This window comes from Colius striatus, chromosome 4 (assembly GCF_028858725.1).
Source record: "Colius striatus isolate bColStr4 chromosome 4, bColStr4.1.hap1, whole genome shotgun sequence".
NCBI lineage: Eukaryota > Metazoa > Chordata > Aves > Coliiformes > Coliidae > Colius > Colius striatus.
Window position 1 is genome coordinate 16,964,984 of NC_084762.1, and position 23,103 is coordinate 16,988,086.

Below are 23,103 nucleotides of genomic sequence, written 5' to 3' on the forward strand. Positions count from 1 at the left end.
ATGTACATTCACATCTGTTTATGTGGGAATAATTAACCAAGAAAGAGGTAGAAAAAATACTGCAAGTAGTGATGCAAAATAACAAAAGCAGTTAGAAAAAAAGCCCTTTCTAGAATAAAAGTAGCAGCTTGAGAGGCTAAGTTTTTTTTTGGAAATGAATTTGGCACCATTTCCCTTGAAAAATTATTTTGTGATGAACTGTATTGTTTTTTAATTTAAAGCTTGTTACTTTGGAAGTGTTTTGTGTCACATAGGGATGATTAGAATTTCTGTGCTGGAGGAAATGTCATTTTTTTATGTGCTGTTTGTATCTTTCACTCCAAATCACCACAGAAATGCTTGGAACTGTCTTCTTGTATGAATGGTCATGAAAAACAAGAAAGTAACTTCTATCAATCACAGATATTTAATGTGAGGAATACAGCACTATCTGGCATGTGCTTATTTTCTAGGGTAGACACATGTAATTTCTGCCAATTTTGTCTTCCTTTGTGTATGAGAAATGAATGTACACTAAAGCACCTTAATGGGAGGCAGACTGAATAAGTAAAACATGCAATGGGAATTATCGCATGGCATTAGGGAAAACAGGTTGCTTTTTGCTTACCTTGTATTAAATACAGAATTACCTTATAAACAAGGCTACAGCTCTCTTCGCCTCTCCACCTTATTTACCATCTCCTCCTGCTGACTGTATAATGTAATCTAATACACCTATTAATTATGATAGCTTTAAGCACAGCTTTTTATTCTCTGGGAGTTTTTGCCTTGATTTCATCTACCCTTAGACAAAAACAAACTGTAAAGAGAGAATAGATCATGAATAGTTATAGAAAAAGAGTCTTCTTCATACAGCTCTGAAAGAAGTTTGCTGTCTTGATAAGGTCACAGGTAAACAGAGGTTTCATCTGAAGAAAGCTCTTTTCTTGGGTAGCTTCTTGCTCACATATAACAGCACCAGTGATTTTCATCTGCTAGACTGTGTTAAAAGCTACTGAACCATCAAGTAAAGCATTTGTCTTCCTTAGCTGTAAAGGCCCAACTCTGCTTGCTGCCTCTGCATTATTACTACTGTTCAGTGCAGACAGTTAGTGCAGAACAGCAGCTATGATTTTCCTTTTGTTCTTATATCTTCTCTTCTTATCATACCAAGACCTTTTAAAAGTAACTACCATTTATTGTCCACCATGTAGGTGTTCTCCAAATTCCACTGTCTTCACAGTAACTCTAAAAATCTCACTGATTGACTGATTATACAGATTACACACATGGCTTCAGGATGTGCAATCAGTCATACACTTGTGCTCGCCCTGATTTGGATTAAGAAAGGTCACTGCATCCTTTCATTCACAGAATCACAGAATCTTAAGGGTTGGAAGGGACCTCGAAAGATCATCTAGTCCACACCCCCGTCAGAGCAGGACCACCTACAGTAGGTCACACAGGAACACACTCAGGGGGGTTTTGAATGTCTTAAGACTCAATAACCCATCAGCAAGAAAGTTCCTCAAACCTCACCCCCTCCCTTGGTTTGAGTTTCCAGGACAGCTCTCTAGGTAGTTCACACTCACAAAATCATGGAGTTGGCTGTAGTATTTACACCTGGACATCTCCCTGAGGACAGCCTGATGCCTCTTCTAAAGAAGTGACCACCTCAGCAACCTAGGCACTCACTTTTAAAACCTGTTTGCAGCTGCTGGCCTCTTCTTCTAAGCTTGGCAGTCTGTCCTCTCCCTGCGGGGTGGGGTGGAGGTGCCTCCTTCCTGATGAGGAAGTTTATTAACTCTTTTTTTTCCCCCTTGACTTATTCTGAGGTTGGGCACACCTACAATATGCCTCTTGACCTACATTTGTTGTGAACAATTTCACAGCCCCGTTTCAGATCTTTGAAGAGGTGTGGAAGTGGAGCAATACAAACTTCAGCACTAAAGAAGCATTGAGATTTGTTTTTGGAAGGTTCTGTGTAGTAGGTAATGAAGGTGGAAGAAAAAAGAAATTACTACTTAGTGCAATGTCTTTTTCTTGTGGTAAGATGACTGTATTATTAAAAGGAAAATGAAACCCGTGTTTCACACAAACACACAAACAACAGAACGAGAACAGCTGTTTTCAGAATTAATGAGATATAACTCATCTTTGATGTTTTTGCTCAGTGAACCTTTGTGTATTTCTCCTCTGTCCTGCCCATTTGTATTAGGTCTTCAGGTGAAGTACTTCTGGACTTCAGAGTAAAACAAATGTCTCGATATGAAACATATGTGAACTTTTTCTTTCAGTACTACAGGTTATTTCCACAGAGCATCTGTCAGAAAAGTGATGAAGCATTGATTATTGCTGTGTTTTTCAAGCTAGTCAAAAGACAAGAAACTTCTGCATTTGCCACGTGTGGCACCTTCATGTATTCATCAACTTGACTTTTCAGCTCTTCCAAGGCACTGCAGCAATCTGTCTCATGCTAAGCGTGTTTTCCTGTGGGCTGAGTTTGTTCCCGCTGTTTGACACTTACTGCAGGCTAAGATGCTTTGTGCAGGCAAATGCTGCATCTCAGCTGAGCCACATCAACTCCCAGTGACCTGAAAACTTCTGGCACCCGAGCCCCAGCTTTTCATGGAAACTTCATGTCTGGCTTATAGCTGAGGGAGATGTAGCATGCACTCTGCTTCTTGAGGACAATGCAAGACATTTTGAGTAGGTCTTTGAGTAAAGGAAACTCTGTGAAGGGCAGGGTCTCTGTGAGGAGGGACTGTAGCTGTGGGAGAAGAGTGGGGGCCTCTGTAGAAGAGCTTTGGCTAAAAGGGGATGGAAGTCCCCAACACCAGGCAGTCCCCTCCCAGACAGTCTCTAGATCCCCCTCAAAGAGGCTACTGGACACCTACAACCCAGGGCAGGCTGTACAAGGACTCTACTGACAAAAGATCCTGAAATTCAGCTTTGCACCACCCTCTCCCCACTCTTAGCCTTTCGGTAGTACAGACTGGAGCTCACATAACTTGGCCTTGCAGGTGGCAGCAGCCAGGTAGCAGAGGGCTGAGAAAGAGTGTCTGCTGTGCTGTAGTCTTCTGTGGGCAGCAGGAATAACTGGCTGGGCACTTAATCACCTCTTCAACAGAGAGGAGCTCTGGTAGCTTGCTGTGGACCTGACCCATGCTTGTTTCAGTGCAGGCTGAGAGCCAGAGCCAGCCAGATCTGTGCTAAGGGAGACACCATGGCCTTCTCTCCATACTATAGCTGTGTGTTTTCCTCTAAAGCAAGTATCTTTTTGGAACACAAGCCAAGCAACTCATCTCTATGTCTGCCAGCAGGCAGGAGCATATGTTTTGCTTTCCACACAGTCTTCTGGTGTGCTTTTCAAAATATTGTTTGACATTGAAAGTCATGTGGGTTTTTTGGGTATAATGATTCTAGAAAAGCCCACATGAGCTCACTGGTATCCACAAAACAGCTTTACAGTTCTTCTCCTAAGGACAGGAAAGCTGTTTCTAGACCACTTTTTGTCAGATAGCCTTCTGCTTGCCAGGACCAAACTGGAATTTGGCCACAAGTTGCTCTTAGCAGCAGAGTGGATTTAATGTAAATGACCCACGGGAAAGGTATCAGACTGTAATGTTTCTAGTACGAAAGGAAAGAGTGATACAGATTTTATGATATCATTGAGCAAAGACTTGTGGACTTCTTTTCAGGGCTGTTGAGCTACTGGTCTGTTTGGAAATTTTGATTATATACCTTGCCTGAATCTGTGGCTCCTGGAAAACTCATGAAGAGGGAAAAAGTGTATTTAAAACTGTTCATGTTTCCATACGTACTTCAGTCTCTATGGCTGTTAATGTCCCTTTTAATACATAAAAACATTTCATTACTATTTTATTTTTATAAACCTGTTGTTTGAAACCCTCATAGCACAGCTCTGGTTACCAGGTATTGGTATATACAGGTTTAATCTCTGCCATCTTTTCTGTCAACAATCGTATGTTGTTAGAAAAGAGTTGATTTAACTGTATACATCAAACCAGTTTGGAGAAGGAAAATGTTAATCCACAGTTGTCTGATTTCTGAATTTCATTTTTTTTTTGTCTGAAATAAGATACACCATGGGATAAGACAGAAAAAGAGTCTTTTCTGAAGAATTCGCATATGTGGTGAGCATGGGCTTCTTTTACAGACCTGCTGTGTCCTTGCTTCTACTGTGTAGCATGGACTGACAGATGTGTGCAAGGCTGGCTGTTTTGAACTCTGGGAAATTAGAAGATCTTTATTATTTAGCAAGCAATGATGGTATTATCTGAGGGCAGAGAGATGCTTCACAATGTGATCTAGCTGGGTAATATGCTGTGTCAAATTTCTTCTTTCTTTTGTGCTCCCAGTCAGCAGCTGCTTTGTGATGGGCTCCATTTCTAGAGCAATTACCGAATTTTGCCTGGATCTCTACAATAAACTCAACAGAAATGCAGAGGACACAAACATCATCTTCTCTCCAGTGAGCATCTCTGTTGCTCTGGCCCTGGTCCATCTAGGTGCAAGGAACAGCACTGCTGCTCAGATAGAAAAAGTAAGTATTAATGAAACATGCTGAGATGCTTCTGTGTTGCTTGCTGTTTCCTTAATGGAAATGTTGGGCATCCTGGCATGATGTGTGTGCAAGGATCTTGTAGGAAACAATGCTAGCACAATGTGTGTGCAAGGGTCTCATAGGATACAAGCACAAATACAAGCACGGGCGCTGCCTTAATTCATGCTTGGTACGCTATCATCCTTGTCATCTGCTTGTGTGAGTTGCACCAAACAGAATCAAGGGCACAAAGCAAGAGCTGAATGAGAAGAGGTGATACATCATAGTGGAGCACTCTGGCTTTCTTCCAGCCTGCTGCCTGAATATCAGACTTTGTTTCAAAATTACGGGCAGGTGCTTCCTCTTGTGGTTGTTATGAGAATCCTGAAAGTGTGAGTCTGGGTGACTAGTGAGGAGAGGTGTATCTGGGTGGCTGGAGGCATTAGTTCACTTACTACTTATGACATTCAAGAGTCAAAATGTCTCACCTGCAGAGCTCACAGGGACCCAGGTGATCAGGGAGGAGGTGAAAAGGAATCTCTCTGATCACTGCACCTTCTCTCCCCACAGTACAAGTTCTGTTTTCTGCAATCTTCTCTTTTCTTATTTGTGCCCATGAGCTGTAAAAGACCAAAAATCCCAAGGCAGAGGTTCTTGTCAGTAGCTGGGTCTGTGCTGATAGATCTTCATCCACCATGTCCTAACACTACTGTGTGCATAGTCTGACTGCCAGGCCACTCTCAGTTGAGGTAGCTGTGCCCTCCCTCCTCATGAGGTTTCCAGGCTGTAGTGACTTCACCTTGGCTGGTGGCTGCCAGGTGCCCACTCCTCTTCAACAATGACAGGGAGAGAAAACAATATAAAAATGCTTGTGGATTGAGATAAGACAAGGGACATCATGCACCAGCTGACATCATGACAAAACAGACTTGAGTCTGGCTGGCTAAAACCAGCTCTGTTTGACATAGGGGCAGCTCCTGGTCTCTTTGCATAGAAGCCACTTCCTGCAGCCTCCTGGCTACCATAACCTTGCCACACAAACCAAGTATACAGGGGCTTTTGCTTGTTTTAAAAAAAGCAATGGAGATTCAGTATCCTCACCAGAAAAAAAGATTGTCTATGTATGACGTAACATTATGGTAATGGAGAAGCTGCTGGAATTTTTTCAGTGAGATATTTGCACATCAGAAATAAATTCTGGTTTCTATTAAGATCACTGAGGTTTTGATATATTCCCTAAACTGATATAAATATTAAGAATGATTGCAAAAAGACAGTTTTGATGTTTTCAAATAAAACTCTTTTTATCTCTTTGCCTGAGGCAACTTCTTGTTTTTAAATTCCAGGTAACTGTAGCAATCAGAATAAAAAACAAATACAAACATTTCCAGGTAATGGAGAGTAACTTTTTGAGAGATTAAGTGCAAGTTCTGCTTGGTTTGCTATGTGAAATTTGTGAATTTGAACATGAGTATATGTATAATTTCAAGCCTGTAACTTCAGCCTGACTGAAGTGAAGAAAATCTCTTTCATAAACCTGCACCATTTATCCTGGTCAGCATAGCAATTTTTTTAAACAAGGAAGAAGGTTTTATCCCAGTTACAATTGCTATAATTCAGTATCTCCAACTGCAGGTACTCCATGTCAGGAAAGCTGCAGGAGGAATGAGCTTTGGACCTGATCATGGGAGTGCAGCCCCAGGAATGGACACAGAATTAAGGCCGGAGAGACAGCCTTCACTCTCACAGGTGTGCCCTTGGGTGGGGAGCACTAGAGCCTTTTCTTCACTGCACGATCAGCTACTTGGTACAAAGCACTTGGGTTTGCCACTGGAGGGAGTCAAGATCACACACATGGACTCTGCCTTAGGTACCTTAGGAAATGCCTCATACAGGCTAGTGTTTAATTACGGGCCAAGTCTACCACGAAGTCAACACCAAAGCCTCAGGGATCATATTGGAAGGAGGATCCAGCTACAATGCTTAGACTAGTTGGTTTTAAAAATCACAGCAGGAGTTAGCCCTAAAGTGTCATCAAGTTAGGATGCAAATCAACAACCAAAGCTTTGTGTAAGAATCACTGTAACTGATGTGTTTGTAATATTCCCAGTGTAACAAGGATGAGGACCTTAACCACAAAGCATTCCAGGCACTGCTTGTCCAACTACAGAACCTTGGTGAAAGATATGTTTTATCCCTGGCCAACAATCTCTTTATACAACAAGGATTTGAACTCCAGCAGGTAAGTTACTTGGATCTACTAACTGCTGTGGCCCTGACCTCAAGCTTCCCTGTCCCCATGAGCATTGCTCTCATCCCCTCGTGTAGGGGGACTTGGTCTGTTTCTTGGAGTGGTATCTCTTGGAGCTGGTGGAATAGAGACGAGGGCGTCAGCTTCACATTCTTTTGTTTTTAAAAACCCACTCTGCAGATATCAGTGGCTATAGAGCAACAACAAAGCAGAAATGTTTGCTTTTGATGTAAGTCTACACTCAGCCAATAAAATGGCCTATCCATGCTGTCTGTATACTTCTGAGCTCACAAGTGGTGTGGCTGAGACAGCAGTGAGCTTGGGCTTATTACCTGAGACGTTATACAGTTTTATGTGTAGGGCTGCTGTGCTGAACTTCCTACTCCTTTTCTGCTGAATAAGAGTGGTCTCTAGACTACCTCATATGAATAACTTATTAATCTCATCTTTGCTTTCCTGTCAATTATTTCTGCTGAATGGTCCCTCACCACTGGTTTCTCTCAAAAGGGAATAAGTGCTTAACAGATTTGACCAATTCATGATTTTTTTTTTGCTTTACAGCAATTTCTAATGTGTGCTAAAGAGCTGTATGGAGCAATGCTGCAAACAGTGGACTTTCATGGTGCTGTTGAAGCAGCCAGAAGAAAAATTAACACTTGGGTTGAAAGTGAGACACAAGGTAAAATATAGCAAAAGTGTAGCCTTACTATGTCTGCCTTCTAACACTGCTTCAACAAAAGAAATTCTAGGCTATGAAAAGCAAGGACTTGTTCATGTTTCTGGTTGTTCAATTATGCTGTTTAAAGACAGTTTGTCTTCCTATCCACTCTTGAAATATTAGAGTAAGTTATTAGCAGAATTCTTTCTGAATTAAACATGTGTTTGTTGGCAAATACTTTTGTATTCCCACCGTTATGCCTGTCATGATAATTGCAATACCTGTAAGGCTTGACCAGACAAATAGCTTCCGTGAATAACCGCAAATGTGGACACAGGACAGCAGGGAATGGAAGCTGTGAGCTTCATGGTGAGACTGGGAACAGGCAGATAGAGAGTGGGAGAGGATGACTAAGGACTTGGCTTTACATAGAGCAATGCCCACAAAGATGAGAGATGTGACTGCCAGTGAGACTCACTATCACAAGTGACAGTCAAGCAGCTCTTACCCTTAACAGGCTATCAGGGGTCATTTGCTCTTGGTTATTCTAGCCATGATATATGCCATTTGCCTTTAGTTTTGCCAGTAGCAGTGGGGTGAAAACTTTCTAAATCTTCTGGCTGAACATAAACCAGACCTTACTGGAGGACAGCTAAATACATTTGAAGGCTTCTGTAGTTTCTCATCTCCTGAACAAACCTGTCTAAGTACTGACAGAGCAGTCCATGACTGGTGTAGGAAAGAGCTGTTAACCCCAGCTGGCTCCTGGTAAAAGGACTCAAGGTTCAGGAGTCACCTTGCATGGGTTTAAGAGCCATCATTGCTCTAGGTGCTCATATGAATCCTGTGGTCATGCTAAGTCCTATTTCAGCCTCTGTGCAGAAAGTCAAAAGCCTCACAGCTAGTTAACTGCTGCCTCCCTTGTCATGGTTAATGTCACTTGGCATGTATAAATGGTCACTGACACTGACAGTTGTCTAATTTGGTAACCTTCATTCACCCTTGTCCTCCCTGGCTGGTAACAGTGCAGAGGAATCTACTACTTGTTTGCCTATATTGTCCCTGTCCTTTCAATAAACCAAGGATTGAATTTATAAGTTTCTCTCTAAAATTAACTTTACAGACAAGTAATTGAGCCTTAGTCCAGACAATGACAACTAACAAATATTTGTGTATTTCAAAACTTCTTTCAGGTAAAATCAAGGAACTCTTTGCCCCTGGTGTGATTGATGGACATGCATTGCTGGTTCTGGTGAATGTAATCTACTTCAAAGCATCCTGGCAGCAAAAGTTTGAGGAAAAAAAAACAGTGCAGAGGGATTTTAAACTGAATCAGGTACATCTGCATTCTGTAGATCTTAACATTATTTACCCTAGAAACTGTGAGTATTGCAGCATGCATTACAAAGAAGCACAATGTCCAGGGCTCAGCTGCCTTGTGAGTGTGTGCTGGGAACTTAGCCTGCTTCTCCTGTTGGAGGCAGGAGGGGTTTTTCAACATCAAAAACCATAATCTTTACTGAAAAAAATACTCAAGACTCAGAAGCTGCAACAACTCAGAGTTTTGCTTTGGTGACTGGCAAAACACAAGTGTTTGCCCAGTGCTTTTGCATATGGTAGTCATTACAGATAGTTGTCATGGATGGAAGTAAATTTGAATATCTCCTTTCATATACAATCCAGGGGGTCACCCTGCCGTTTATATGTTCAATATGTTTTAAAATTAGCTATGCATTTCAGAGATTAAAACAAGCCGAAGAAACTAGGCCAGATAGTAACAAACTAAAAACAGATAGATGAAATTTGAAAATGGAGAATTTCTTACAGGGTATTTTGGATTATTTATAGTTTTTGCAACATTTTAAAGTTAATTTTAAATACACTTTATTTTTTAGCCTTTTTTTTCTGCCATAGGAATATCAGCAAAGCTTTCATTTTTCTAACTAAGGTATTGTCAATATGGATGCAAAGTTAGTTCTTTAACAAGCATAGTCCTCCAAGCGTCGTGCATGCCCTTTAAGTCTAACAGATACTATCAAAACAGATAATCAAAACCATTTACTTTCATTTCATGTAGTTTTGTCTTCTTTTCATATATTGTGCCAATATTCCATTAGTTCTCATCCATGAAAAAAGAACCCAACAGATTTAGGTCTGATCTTAAGTTGCAGAGCTTTGTATGGGGAAAAAGCATCTTTGAGTATTCCTCACATATCAAAGGAGAAGGTCAGAAAAAACATCTATTTGTAGTTATTGTATTGCATTCCATTGTTAAGACACAGGTAAGAAACTGCCACATTGTGCACTTGTATTTGTGACTTCAAATATATCTTAGAATATGGATAATGACAATGGTCTGAAGCTGAGAACATTTGCTGCACTACTGCAGTAGGAGAAACCATGAGACAGGGAGAAGCTGTAAAGATTTTTCTTCACATGCTAATCAATACTATCAGGATTTTTGCTGAAAATGGGTCATCTGCCAAAAATCTTCTTTCTCTGCTTTAGAAGTTAGCTAACTGTGAAAGGAAACTTGAGGCTTTAAAGAGCTTTCAAACAAACAAGGCAAGATAACAAGACCTAGAAGAGGATACTACTAGTTTGATAAATGACTGATTCTTGCAGTGCTATTTCTACGTAACCTTCCAAATTAGGACTTGCAAATCCAACCAGCATTCACTTGTTCAGAAGTGTGATGCTATTAAGCAACTTCACTGTCTTATCAGTTGCAGGACAATTGGTTTTTTTTCAAGGAATTATCCCCTTTATTTATGCATGGCAAAGCTGATATTTTGTGACTCACTGTTGATGCAACAAAATAAAGATAAATCTTCAGCTTGATAACAATTACTGCTACAACCTTGACGACTGATATTACACTTATTATCAATTTAAATGTTAAGAGCTGTATTGCTTAAGTGACTGTATAATTTTTCTTTTACATAGAATGAGAAAAAACCTGTGCAGATGATGTATCAGAAAGGCAGATTTAAATTTGGCTACATTGAGGAGATGGGTGCTCAGGTCCTTGAACTCCCTTATGCCGAGAAGTCACTGAGCATGATCATTCTGCTGCCAGAGGACATGGCTGATGGATCTACTGGTGATCTGGGGCAGGTAAGGCAGTATATATCTTGAACTATGGCAACAATCGGTTGTTTCAATTAAGGCTGGGTAAAGATCTCAACTTTACAAAGCTGCCCACCTATTTTAAGCTCTTTTTTTTGCCCATCTTCTAGATTGAAAGCACAATGACCTATGAAAATTTAATACTGTGGGCTTCTTCAGAGCACATGTCTGAGACAACAGTGGAGGTATACCTGCCTCGATTCAAGCTTGAAGGCACCTTTAACCTCAATGAGGTATTACAAGAGATGGGGATGACTGATATCTTCAATGAATCAAAAGCTGATCTTTCTGCAATGTCATTTTCAAAATCTCTGGTCCTGTCAAATGTTGTCCATAAGACATATGTGGAAGTCAATGAAGAAGGCACGGTAGCAGCAGCTAGTACAGGAGCTGCCATTGTGAGGAGATGTGTTCCTCTCACAGAGGTGTTTCTGGCTGACCATCCTTTCTTATTCTTTATTAGACACAATCCTAGCAATACCATTCTTTTCTTTGGCAAACTCTGTTCACCTTAAAATTGGGGCCATTTTCTAACATTGTGAGAAATATATGGATGAAAGTAAAAAATTGTGGTTTTTTTCCCCCCCATGCATTCTTAATCTATTGACAGTTAGTTTGTATTTCAAAGGAAACACTACAACCAGTGTAGCTGAGAACCCATCAATTGAATACTCCACCACTAGATTCTTTGAATTGCAAATATTGATCTGAATCTAGGAGAGGAGTAAAGTTTGCCTTAACCTCATGGGATATGAATAACATTTTGTTTCCTTGATGCTCACATATATTCCTATTTTTATGCATTCAATTGCATTCCTGTATATTAATGATGGTGATGATAGGGTTGAGGTTAGAGACCTCTGGATGTCAGCTGGTCCACCTCCCTTGCTCAAGCAGGGCCACTTTCAGCCAGTTACCCAGGACCATGTAGACATGGGTTTTGGATATCTCCAAGGATGTCCCCTAACTATGTCTTAAGTTCTCAAATGATTCCAAAGAGAATTTTGTATGCATGATGTCTGCAGGAATAGGATGAGAAAATCCACATTTCTAAAACCAGTTAATTATTGACATAGTAAAGACTACTGCCTTTTATGTGGGGATAAATCAAGTGATTTCAGTCTCAAAGAATAGGAGGACAATGGTCTAAAATACCCCATTGAAATTACTGATGTGGAAAACTTGTAGCCATGAACTTCCAAGAAATATATTTTCTTCCTTGTGTGCTGGTGTAATGAATTTTAATGATTTGAGATGCAAATCTGAAAGACAGAATGCTCTCCAGGCTCTGAGAAGTGAAGTTAAGTTTTGTAAAGGGTGGTGTAACTCATGGGAACCACAGTTAAAGGTAACCTGGGAAGGTTTTTAGTCTGTGGGAGAAAAATAAAGCTCTCTGCTGAGAGAGTTTTATTTTTTACAGAGACATTATTACTAATTTACTGGTTTGACATTAATAATATCTTCCAGACAGGGATTCTGTATGAGATTTAACAAATTAATATTTTCAATCTGCTTTATGACCCATGAAAAAGAAACCTACATTAGCTGTTTGCCTTATAATTGGTTGTAAAGCAATCCAGAACATCCACAGCTGCTAACGAATCCTGTAAGAAGGGCTCTGGCCCTGCAACTTGAAGAAGAAAGCTGAAAAGCTGAATGTACTTTGAAAACTTTCAAGAGATTTGCTGTATAAACAACTGTTGCCACCTCTTGCCTTGCACAGAGAGGGAACCACATGCAAAGTTAGCTCAGACTGAACACAAATACTAAATGTGATTCTGTAAAAGTGAAACTTTCCACACCGAACTCATCTCTAAATCCAGTCTCAGGCCATAAGCATGGGAAAAAACCAAAAAAAGTATTTCTTCACCTTATAGATTAGAAGCTATAATTTTTTTCAATAACCATTATTCTAATCACAGTCAAGTTTCTCCCACCTCCAGTTGCAGGCAGAAATAGGAAAACAAGGCAGACCTTACACAGTTCAGTAAGTGTAATACAGGTTATTAAAACCAGGACAATCTGAGGTTTTAGAATTTGCATGTATGTTTCTGGCCTAAGACACAATACTTAACAATTCTTTCTTGTTTTTCTGACTCATATATTTTGTGATACAACGTGGTTACTAGAAACTGGTTTGACCAGATGTAAATCAGTAACCAATCAGAGCTTTCTGGAGTTAACCAAATCTAGCTAACTAATGTACAAGATGCAGAACCACAGAATGGGGTTTGGGTCAGAAGAGACCTTTAAAGATCATGTAGCCCAAGCCCAGTGGCTCAGGGCAGAGCAGCAAACACATCCAAACCCTGACATTTGTAGAGGGGCTGTTGGCTCCTCTGAAGAGCTGCAAGCTGTGGGGAGAGAAGAAGTGTTGGACCTTGTTTGCACAGTGAGGATCAGTGGAGTGACGCACTGCCTTTGGTAAAGTTTGTACTGAGGGGGGAAAAAAAAGTGAAAAAACTATATTCCATAGACATTTCTTCCTTCACAAGGTTAGTCTTCTTTAAAATAGTTCATGAGCTTGTGGCAGTAGTAAAACTACTGCTATTGCATGTACCAGAAATGGCCTGGATGCATCCCTTACACCAAGTAGGGCTCATCGCACAACTTTTTAAGGGTCATAAAGCAGATTGAAAATGTTAATTTGTTAAATCTCATACAGAATCCCTGTCTGGAAGATATTATTAATGTCAAACCAGTGGTGCTAATCATCTCACTGAATTAGATACTCAATTCTTCCCTAGTATTAACTGAGAGAAGGACCACAATTTATCCCTTAAATCCAGAATTCAATCTTGTATCTCCCAGGAGAAACTATCAAGCACTATCAAGCACTAGGTTTTACTATAGGATGGGTTGGAAAACTACCCACCTTCCTTTTGAAGCCCTTTCTCAAATGAATGCAGCTTAATGACACAGGAGAACTCACGAACCAACAACTTTGCAGTTCACCAGCTGCATTTTAGATGAGTTCTGATTTCCAACCTCTACTCCTGGGACTGCTCTTGTTTTAATCCAGTAACACACACACAAAAAAGGTGTCTATATGCAGGTGGATGTTCTAACATAATGACTAAAAAGTATTCTGGTCTACATCTTTCTGAGAGCATGAATTTCTCCCCACTTCTTTAGTACCTGCCTAGAAAAGAAAATAGTGAATGAAGCACTTTGATTATGAGCTTCCTTTTAGAGCTTCAGAGGGTGCTGCTGTGCAGCTTTTTCATCTCAGGCACGAAATTATATATTCTTGATGATGAGATGGTGCCTCACAGCTTTTGTACGAGAGCACTGCCACCTGCACAGCTCCAAGATTGTTTTGCGTTACTCCTCCTCTTGACTGCTGCAGTTAGGAAACAGAGTCTGGCTTTTACATATACTTACTGACAGTTTTAAACAGGCTGGGAAAGCACTGCTGAAGGACCTCTATTGCATATCCTGATGGAAGTCTCCTTTTCTTTTACATCACCTCCTGACACAGCTAGCTTTTGCCACAGCACTCATGCAGCTGGTGGCCTCCCAGCACCGTCCGCAGCTCTGCCTCCCCTCCCACCCCTGACACCTCCTTTTCCATCCCACTCTGTTGCTGGCCCCTTCTCTCCCCTGCAATATATTAGCATGAAGCAGTCCCAAGCACATCAGGGAGCTTTGGTCTATCTCCTGTGCCTCATCCAGGGGTGCAGACTGACAATGACTATGGAGCTCATTAAATGCCTCATGAGTCCCCCATGCATTCCAAGCCAAAATGTTCCAAGCCAAAAACATTGATGCCTGAAGCTCCCCACACAGTTCTGCTGAAACGTGTTGGCTAGACCTCAGGGTAAGGAAGCTAAGTCCCTAGCAAGAGTACAAAAGCAAGTATTCAGAGATGAGCACCTCAGCTGAAACTGCTCCCATTGCAGTGTCTAGTTCTCTGTGGTGTCATGAGGAAAATTCACACTCAGCCTTGGAAGGGCAAGGAGCATCAGTCTGAAATAAGGAGCTACTCCAGCTCAGGTCCTGTAGCAGCTGGCTAGACATGGGACCTCCTGACCCACAGCCTGGAAGATGCTCAAAACTCAGGTTGCAATGTGTTGCTGAAGGCCATTGTGAGCTCCCTCTGCTCTCTGGCTCTTGCTGACTGTCATGGTTGAACCTCAGCCAGAAACTAAGCACCACGCACTCATTCTTCTCCTGCTCCTGGTGGGATAGAGAGGAGAAACAAAAAAAAAAAGCAAAACTTGTGGGTTGAGATAAAAATAGTGTAATAAAAATGAAATAAAATGAAGTAAAATAAAAGAAACAATACTAATATTATGATATAAGTTATGGAAAAGAAGATTAAAAAAAAGATAAATGAAACCCAAGAAACGACAAACGAGGCCCAATGCAGTTGCTCACCACCTGCTGACTGATGCCCAAGCAGTGATCCACCCCTCCCCACCAACTGCCCACATATTTATACTGGGTAGGATGCCTTATGGTATGGAGCAGTCATTTGGCTAATTCGGGTCAGCTGTCCTGGCCAGGCTTCCTCCCAGCCTCTCGTGCATCTGCTTACTGGCAGAGCATGGCAGATGCAAAGTCCTTGACTTAGGACAAGTGCAACTTAGCAACTGAAACATCACTGTGTTACCAACATTATTCTTACACTAAATCCAAAATACAGCACTGTATCAGCTACTAGGAAGAAAAATAACTTTATCTCAGCTAAAACCAGGACAGTGACACAGGAAGAAAAATATGCTGAGATCCTCGAGACAGACCAAATGCCCATGCTGAGGCAGCCCCAGCTGCCGGGGCAGTCTGGATTGTTGCAACTCTCTGGAAGGCCTGACTTAAAGAAGAAATGACATTTTGTGGTTATGAGCCCAGCGCTATCCTCTGCTTCAGGACTATCAATCAAGGCTCCCAATGAGACAGAGGTTGTCAGAGGCACTCAAGTATTTCAGGGAGAGGTGCTTATGAACACTGTGTATCAGACACTTTCTGATTTGATACTGTTTCCTTCTTGCTGCTACTGTATGCTTTCTGCAGAAGCTTGGCAGGCCTTTGATATTCAACAGAGCAAGGTCATCAGATGCAGCAATGTCAATAGGGTGCCTCCTCTCTGGAAGGGGAAAAAGATACATTTCCTTCTTTCACTACTTGTTATACAGAGTGAAATCAATAAAGACTGGTTCGTGGCTTTTACCCCTGTGAGGAGAGGCCCTTGGTTGCCACGATGGCAGTGAAACCCACAGGTCGTGTTTGTGTCCTGAGGGCAGCTCCACACAGATGTTGAGTGTGGAGATATGTAGCTGCATTTTACCCTCCCCCTTCTCCTCAGGTACCCTCTCCAGCCCCCTCCTTTGGGAAGGACCTCTGAATTGACAAGAGCCCGTCACACAGGGGTAGGGACACAAAAGTTATCCATGAGCAGAGGTAGCTGGTCTTCCCATTCAGCATGGGGTAGATGAGTCCTTCTCCTTTCTGGTGGGTCCCAGGCAGTTACAGTCTTTGCCTGGCTGTGATTCAGCAGTGAGCCTTTGTAGTATGATGCAGCACCTCCTCAGCAAGTGTAGATTCATCAGTGTTATGCCCTAAGGGGTCCCTAAGGATGCAAGAACAGTTCCATTTCCCTGCTGTGCAAGTCAAAGCCATGAACACTTTCACAGTGATGCAAATGGTCTGACAAACCTTGGGCAGGTTTCAGAAGGGAACTCAAAAACTGTGCAGTGATGTGTTGTCTCACAGAAAAAGTTGGCTGCACCTCCTTTGTCCTCAGCTACACCATGCTTATCTGTTGTTTCTTGAGAAAGCTGAAGATGGCTTTCTTGCCTTTTTTTCTCTTCTCCTGCAAGCTTCATTGGATCATGTGGATGAGGTGGATCATACATTGTGGATCATGTGTAGACACATGGTCTGACACATTGCATACTACAAGTGCCTGTGATTCTCCAGAGCTCGGTACATTTACACCAATGAACTCTAGCTTAGAAGTCATTTTAACAACAGTAGTCCTGTTAAACTGAAGTAGTTTCCTAAATCATACAGTGTGGCAGCAATAAAGGTACTGGAAGCACTTAATTGGTCGGGCTTTTTGAATCCTAACTTGAAAGACGCCTTTAGTACTCAACGCTTTTGAACATTTTGCCATGTGTCTTGTCTCTTGGCTGAGAGAGAACAAAAAGCACAATGATATAAAATTTAACACCACCAGGAAATTAAATATCCTCCACCAGTATTAGTCTGACTTGCTGTTCTCAAAATAATAATGTATGTAAAAAGTGGGGTTTTTTTGGTGAGTATAACTGGGAAACGTTTCAAAGAAAACTCTCCCCCACACTCTTTCAAGACCATCATTTCACCCTCATCTCCATCCATGGACAGGTGATGGAACAGCTCATCCTGGATGTGATTTGTAAACATATGAAGGAAAAGATGATTATCAGGGGGAATCAACATGGATTCATCAAGGGGAAATCCTGTTTGACTGACTTGATAGGCTTCTATGATGGCATGACTGGCTGGGTAGATGAGGGGAGAGCAGCAGATGTCATCTACCTTGACTTCAGCAAGGCTTTTGACACTGTCTCCCATAATATCCTCATCAGAAAGCTCAGGCAGTGTGGCTTGGATGAGTGGACAGTGAGGTGGATCGAGAGCTGGCTGAATGACAGAGCCCAGAGGGTGGTGATCAATTGTGCTGAGTCAAGTTGGAGGCCTGTGGCCAGTGAGGTTCCACAGGGATCAGTTCTGGAATCTGTCTTATTTAACATCTCCATCAGTGACCTGGATGAGGGGACAGAGTGTACCCTCAGCAAGTTTGCTGATGACACCAAACTGGGAGGACTGGCTGATTCACCAGAGGCTGTGCTGCCATTCAGCGGGATCTCAACTGGCTTGAGAGTTGGGCAGAGAGGAACCTCATGAGGTTCAACAAGGACAAGTGCAAAGCTCTGCATCTGGGAAGGAACAACCCCTTGTATCAGTACAGGTTGGGGATTGACCTACTGGAGAGCAGCTCTGCAGTGAGAGACCTGGGAGTCCTGGTTGATAAAAACTAAACATCTGGCTTATAAAATGATTTAAATTGATAAAAAGGAATGATATCCAGAGATATAGTAAATAAACTCAGTCACAAAGCCTGGATGAGCTGGCTTTATAAAACAGGTTCATCAAGCAGAAATATATCTCCAACTACCCACAACCCCTTACTCTGTGGAAGCCAGTTAAGACGCCATATGCAGACATGCTTGCTTACAAATGTAATTTCCTGTTAGTCATGGCTCATGAGCAGGTGAGAAAGGGTGTGAGCAGAGAAGGTACAACAGGAAGAACTATCTGCATTACTTGGGCTTTTTTTGGACACTGATAAGTTAGTCAAAGATGAAGAATTTCTGGATCCTGTTTTGCATCATGTCTAAATCTCCCTGGAGAGTAAATGGGTCAACTGCAATCATGGAAAGGCTTTCTCATTGCAGGAAGAATTTCCAGTGGAAAAAAAAAAAAAACCAAACAGTGCTGGGCTCAGATTTTCTGTGGTAAGTTGAAAAACCTATAGCCCAAGTCTCTGTAAAGTTGATACTCATGGATTCCTGTACTCTGTTACCAATAGATTCAGTATTGGAGATTCAGCAGACAGCAGTGCAATTCAGAAGGCGCAACTTGCTTTTCACTAGGTTCTTGATTCATAGCCTGAAAATCACAGGAATTAATACCAGACTTTGCTCACATGGTGCTTTCCAAATGAGACCATCAGCAACATCTGAAATCTCTCCCACTTCTTCATCAACTTCAAGAGGTATTTTCCTGTTATGTTAAACTTGCTGTGTATCACCACAGATGCTTTATCGCTCTAATTGCTCTGGTATGTTGTATGAGGTTTGTTATTATTTACAATGCCTGTGTAGCAGATATCTGGCAAATAGGGTGGGCCTCCTTGATCCTTGGCCCAGTGAAAATCATAGGAGCCCTTATTTTCTTCTTGCTATTCTGCAACCCTGCTTATCCAATGGTACCTTTAGTCACATGCAACCTCAGACACACCAAGTACTCTGTAATTATCACCTGAGTAGTCTCAGGGTGGTAGCAGAACGTGCATTTTGTCAGATGAAAGGGACAAGAGCTTTTGCTGTCAAGCTTGAGGTCAGTCTCTGGTTACTCAACAAGAATCTATTTCCTTGCTGTATCCTGCAGACACTGATAGCAAGGGAAGTATACAACTGCAAACAGTGAGAAAACAGTCAAGAGTGAACTATAGCCATCCAGGCTTACTGCAGCATGTCTGCTTGTAACGAAGGGTAATCATAAATTATGTACCGATGGTCTGTTCTGTACAGAGTGAATCTGTATGAAATTGTGTTCTGCTGATTCACATCACCAAGAGGATCTCTTGGTCCTCATTTTGGCTTTGCTGTGTTTCTCTGACCCATGTCATCAGAACCCTTTGTGATCATACAGAGAAGACTTTTGATCCTGGCCTAAAAGCCATAAGAAATAGTAGCAGAAATGTCCTTAGTAAGTGAAAGAAAAGTTTAAGACTCTCAGCCAAAATTACTCTAAACAGGTAAACACTGCTGGATAAAACTTGTCCCTAAGGATGTGCCACTATTTACAGTCTTATCTAAATGTGGGGAGCTTGATGGATAGGAGGCATCTTAGTCTGTGATCTACTGCTCTATGCTTGAAAACAACCTTACTGTGACAAGAATCTAACCACCAGCTAAAAGGGCTCACTTTGAAATACAGAATTAACAAACAATAACAAAGAAACCTGCTCATTTAGATAGCTAACAATAACAAAGAAACCTGTTCATTTAGATAGTTAAGAGAAGAGCTCAAAAGAATAAGAAAACCAATCAGGGCTAGGAGTGCAGTATGTCACTCTCATCATATTAGATAATTAGAATTTCATATACAGAAGAATTAATTTTAAGAGGACTTGTAGCTCTAGCACACACTTATTGTGCTCTAGGATTGTAATTTTCCATTCACAATATAGTGAATATAAATTTGGATTTAAAACTGCCAGTATTCCCGAAAGAGAAACACATAGTTGTGTCTTGCTGCTTGAAAACCATCTCCTTTCTTCTGTTCTGGGAGATGACTTGAAGGCACTCTGACTTTGAGCTGTTGTGTCTTGCTGCTCCTACTTGCATACTTTTTGCTCTTATATTCCACAATATTTTCCTTCCAATTGTGCTGTGCTTAGTGCCAAAAGTAAGAATGCAGAGAACAACCCACTGCTGCAAGCATTTGCCCATTTGCCCAGTTCTGCTCTGCTGTTTCCTTTACATGACAATATGAGGAATAAGAGCTGGATTTTGAAGTTACTGTGTGTAGAGCAGCCACTTCCTCAGCAGAAATCAGGAAAGAAAAACAAACACTTATTTGGGAAGTTTTCTAGCCTTAACATTCAGTAACTAAAATCAGACTCCACAGCTTTCTCCCCTTGAGGCAAAATTAGAGCAGGTCTTCTAATCCTCTTGTCCTCAGAGCTTGAATGAGCAGCCCAGTTTTGATTTCTTTTTCCTCCAATAAAAAGACATGAGAAAATTCAAACCAGAAAAGAAATGAACTCATAAGTATCTTGCATCTGATATGAAGCTGTCTTCAGAGTTTCCTAGATATCAGAGAAGCCTAATGTCTGATTGAGTTGATATGTAAGTATATGTTAGTAGCAGTAACTACTTACAAAACAGTGCTATAAATGCTTGTGCTTGTGTACACTCATGCAAATAGTATCATTTCAGTTGGAAAAGACCTTTAAGATCGAGTCCAACCACTAATCTCACATTGCCAAGCCCATCCCCAAATCATGTCTCTCAGCACCTCTGCTACACAGCTTTTAAATATCTCCAGGGATAGATCTCCCTGGAGGTGGATCCAGCAATCTCCACTACCTCCCTGGGCAGCCTGTGCCAGTGTCTAATAACCCTATCCGGAAAAAAGATCTGCCTAATCTCCAATCTAAACCTGCCCTGGCACAACTTGAGGCCATTTCCTCTTGTCCATGTTTCATTATTTGGGAGAAGAGACTGACCTCTGCCTCACTACAGTCTCTTTAAAGGTAGTTGTAGTCTACTCAGCCTCCTCTTCTCCAGGCTAAGCAACTCTAGTTCCCTCAGCTGGTTTTCGTAAGACTTGTTCTCTAGACTCTTCACTAGCTTTGTTTCCCATCACTGGACATGCTCCAGCACCTCAAAGTCTTGCCCACCCACATGTCCTTTCAACCTAAATGTGAAGAAAGACTTTTTTTCCAGGAAAAGAACATACTACTTGTTATAATTATGTTGTTCTCTTCTTGCTGCCTATGCTTTGCTGAAACAATATAAGCCAAAGACTAGACATTCTCATAGCTGTTGATAAAAACTAATGGTAAAGAGAAGTCCTGGGCTAAACTTATTTGGCACATCAGTGTCTTGTGGAAAGCCTGCCTGGAAAATAACTCATCCAGTTTTCCTGCAAACATATCTGCAGAATCCGAGGCTTTGGAAGAAGACTATGTTGACAGGAATAGCTTCTCTGAGTTTTGCTCCTTGTGCCATGAACATCTTTCCTCACTTACAGCAGAAATACCAGGAATCTCCAGAAGAGGAACAGAGCACTTGAATTCCCATCAGGAAAACCCAAGGAAATGCAAATAATGCAGGGGGAGTATGATGCATGTCTCTGCAGGAAGGACAACATCTCTATGTGCTGTGTGGTTGATACCAATGCACAAAATCTGTGCCTCATCACTACAAGAACTGTGGAGTATTCAGCTGCAGCACACCCAGTGTACACACTTGGCACAGCTGTGCTGTGCGTGGACCACACCTGCCCTTCTAGGATGACATGCAAATGAAGGCAAGATCCTGTTTGTCAAACAAACAAATATAGGAAGATATGGCTAAATTCCTCATCTCCATTAAGGACAAAATTTCTCATTGAGGAAGAAAACAGGCAGGGAAAGCTCCCTGGAAGGGATTTTTGAGGGGGAAGTCTTTAGAAGTACAGAACTGGGGTGGGCAAAGAGAATTGTCCTACCTCCACTCTGGAACCACTGCATTATGTTACAATTGGCCTAACAAATACTTTTGTATTTTATATTTTTCTTTCCCATGCTACTCTCCCACATTTCTATTACTAGAACATACGTATTTGCATTTGATGGTGCCACTTCTGACAGCATCACATGTCAAATTTTGCAGGATTTCTTTTTTTAAAGGTAAAACCCTTGTAATCTCCTCTTCTTCTAGGAGTTTGCTTTCTTTTTTTTATAACTAGGTAGAATTTTTCTCTTTTTTTACATCTTAGTATGCAAGAACTCCCAGGGCTAAGGAAAAATTCAAGATCCCACAAAAGGTGTTCTAATTATACTACCTGGTTGCGACAGACAGGAGTGTGACTCATCCTGAACAAAAATTATGCTGCCACTGGGAGTGGCAATGGCTTTCTATCCTATGGCTTCAAAAGCCCTGGGAACAGTCGACACCATCAGTCTTGAGGAGAAAGGTAAGTATCTCCCCGATTCTTAATTCTAACCTTTACATTACAAACAACATGACTATGAAATATTTAGAGATTAATACATGCATTAGAGATCTGTTTAGCACATAATATATTTTGATGAAGTGAGAATATTTTCAAGATGCTGTGCAATGTTTTCGATTACATTAAAGTGTATGGGCTGTGTGATGAAGCTGTGCTTAAGTGGTATGATGGCTTTACCAGGTGTGTTTCTAAAGAAGATTAAAACCAAACCTTTTCTCACTTCTTATGCTTGATCCAAATTCGTAATTTATGAGAGAATAATCTTTCTACACTATTCTGTCTTTTAATATTTATACTGCTAAGTTAATTCTGCTTGTGTAATGGAGGAAAGGTATCTTCCATATCTGTGCAGAAAGTTATTCAGACTAAGAATCAAAACAAAAGTGACTTAGAATAGTGGAAACTCTAAAACACCAAACTGACTTTCTAAGGAATCAGATGCCTCTATGTCACTTTACTGGATGAGGACACTGGGAAAAGGCTTTCTTAAGAGAGGAACTCTGTCCTAGGTGTAAGATTTGAAGAGCTGCAGAACATTCAAGATCATCTGCTAGTAATAATTGTGATCATAACTGAAGTATATCTGGGAAAAGTGTTAAAGCTGAAGATAAAATTTTAAAAGCATTACTGGAATTTCCCACTAATATGCAACGTGCCTTTGTTGAAAATGTTGCTAAGTGAGTCTATCTGGAGTTCAATTTTCTGTCAAACGCTTATTAAGCAGCTAGCCTTAGAAGGACATTGTATGTGAGGTACAGTTGATTACTACACGCAAAGTTTTGTGTGAGAGACAAGAGAGTGAGTTATGATCAAGGGGTGTAATTAATAAGTGCTACACCTAGAAGAAAGATTGGGACATAGATTGAGCAAATCAGGAATCTTTTTTGAAGTCATGAACAATTCAGCCACACCATGCAGAAAACATTACCAGGCTTCACCAAGGTATCTAAACTTAGCAGGCATTAAGGATAAGAGGCCTAAATCTTTGTTTCCCATGTTGCAGGTGATTGCAGCACCACA

At 41.2% G+C, this 23,103-nt stretch overlaps 1 protein-coding gene across 1 annotated transcript; it reads left to right on the top strand.

The window, feature by feature from the left end:
- Window positions 1-11,099, top strand: LOC104550521 (leukocyte elastase inhibitor). The gene is made up of 8 exons (XM_061995829.1): window positions 1-47; window positions 4,366-4,546; window positions 6,182-6,295; window positions 6,657-6,788; window positions 7,359-7,476; window positions 8,649-8,791; window positions 10,402-10,572; window positions 10,695-11,099. Exons 2-8 carry the CDS (start codon window positions 4,379-4,381, stop codon window positions 11,097-11,099), a joined length of 1,251 nt encoding a protein of 416 aa, XP_061851813.1. The 5' UTR covers window positions 1-47; window positions 4,366-4,378.
- Window positions 11,100-23,103: the final 12,004 nt, after the last annotated feature.

Excerpts from the sequence above, each read along its gene's own strand:
- LOC104550521 (XM_061995829.1), top strand. The coding sequence starts at position 4,379 with ATGGGCTCCATTTCTAGAGCAATTACCGAATTTTGCCTGGATCTCTAC. Across the intron at positions 6,789-7,358 it reads AAGGATTTGAACTCCAGCAG|CAATTTCTAATGTGTGCTAA; the intron begins GTAAGTTACTTG and ends TTTGCTTTACAG. Across the intron at positions 7,477-8,648 it reads GGTTGAAAGTGAGACACAAG|GTAAAATCAAGGAACTCTTT; the intron begins GTAAAATATAGC and ends AACTTCTTTCAG.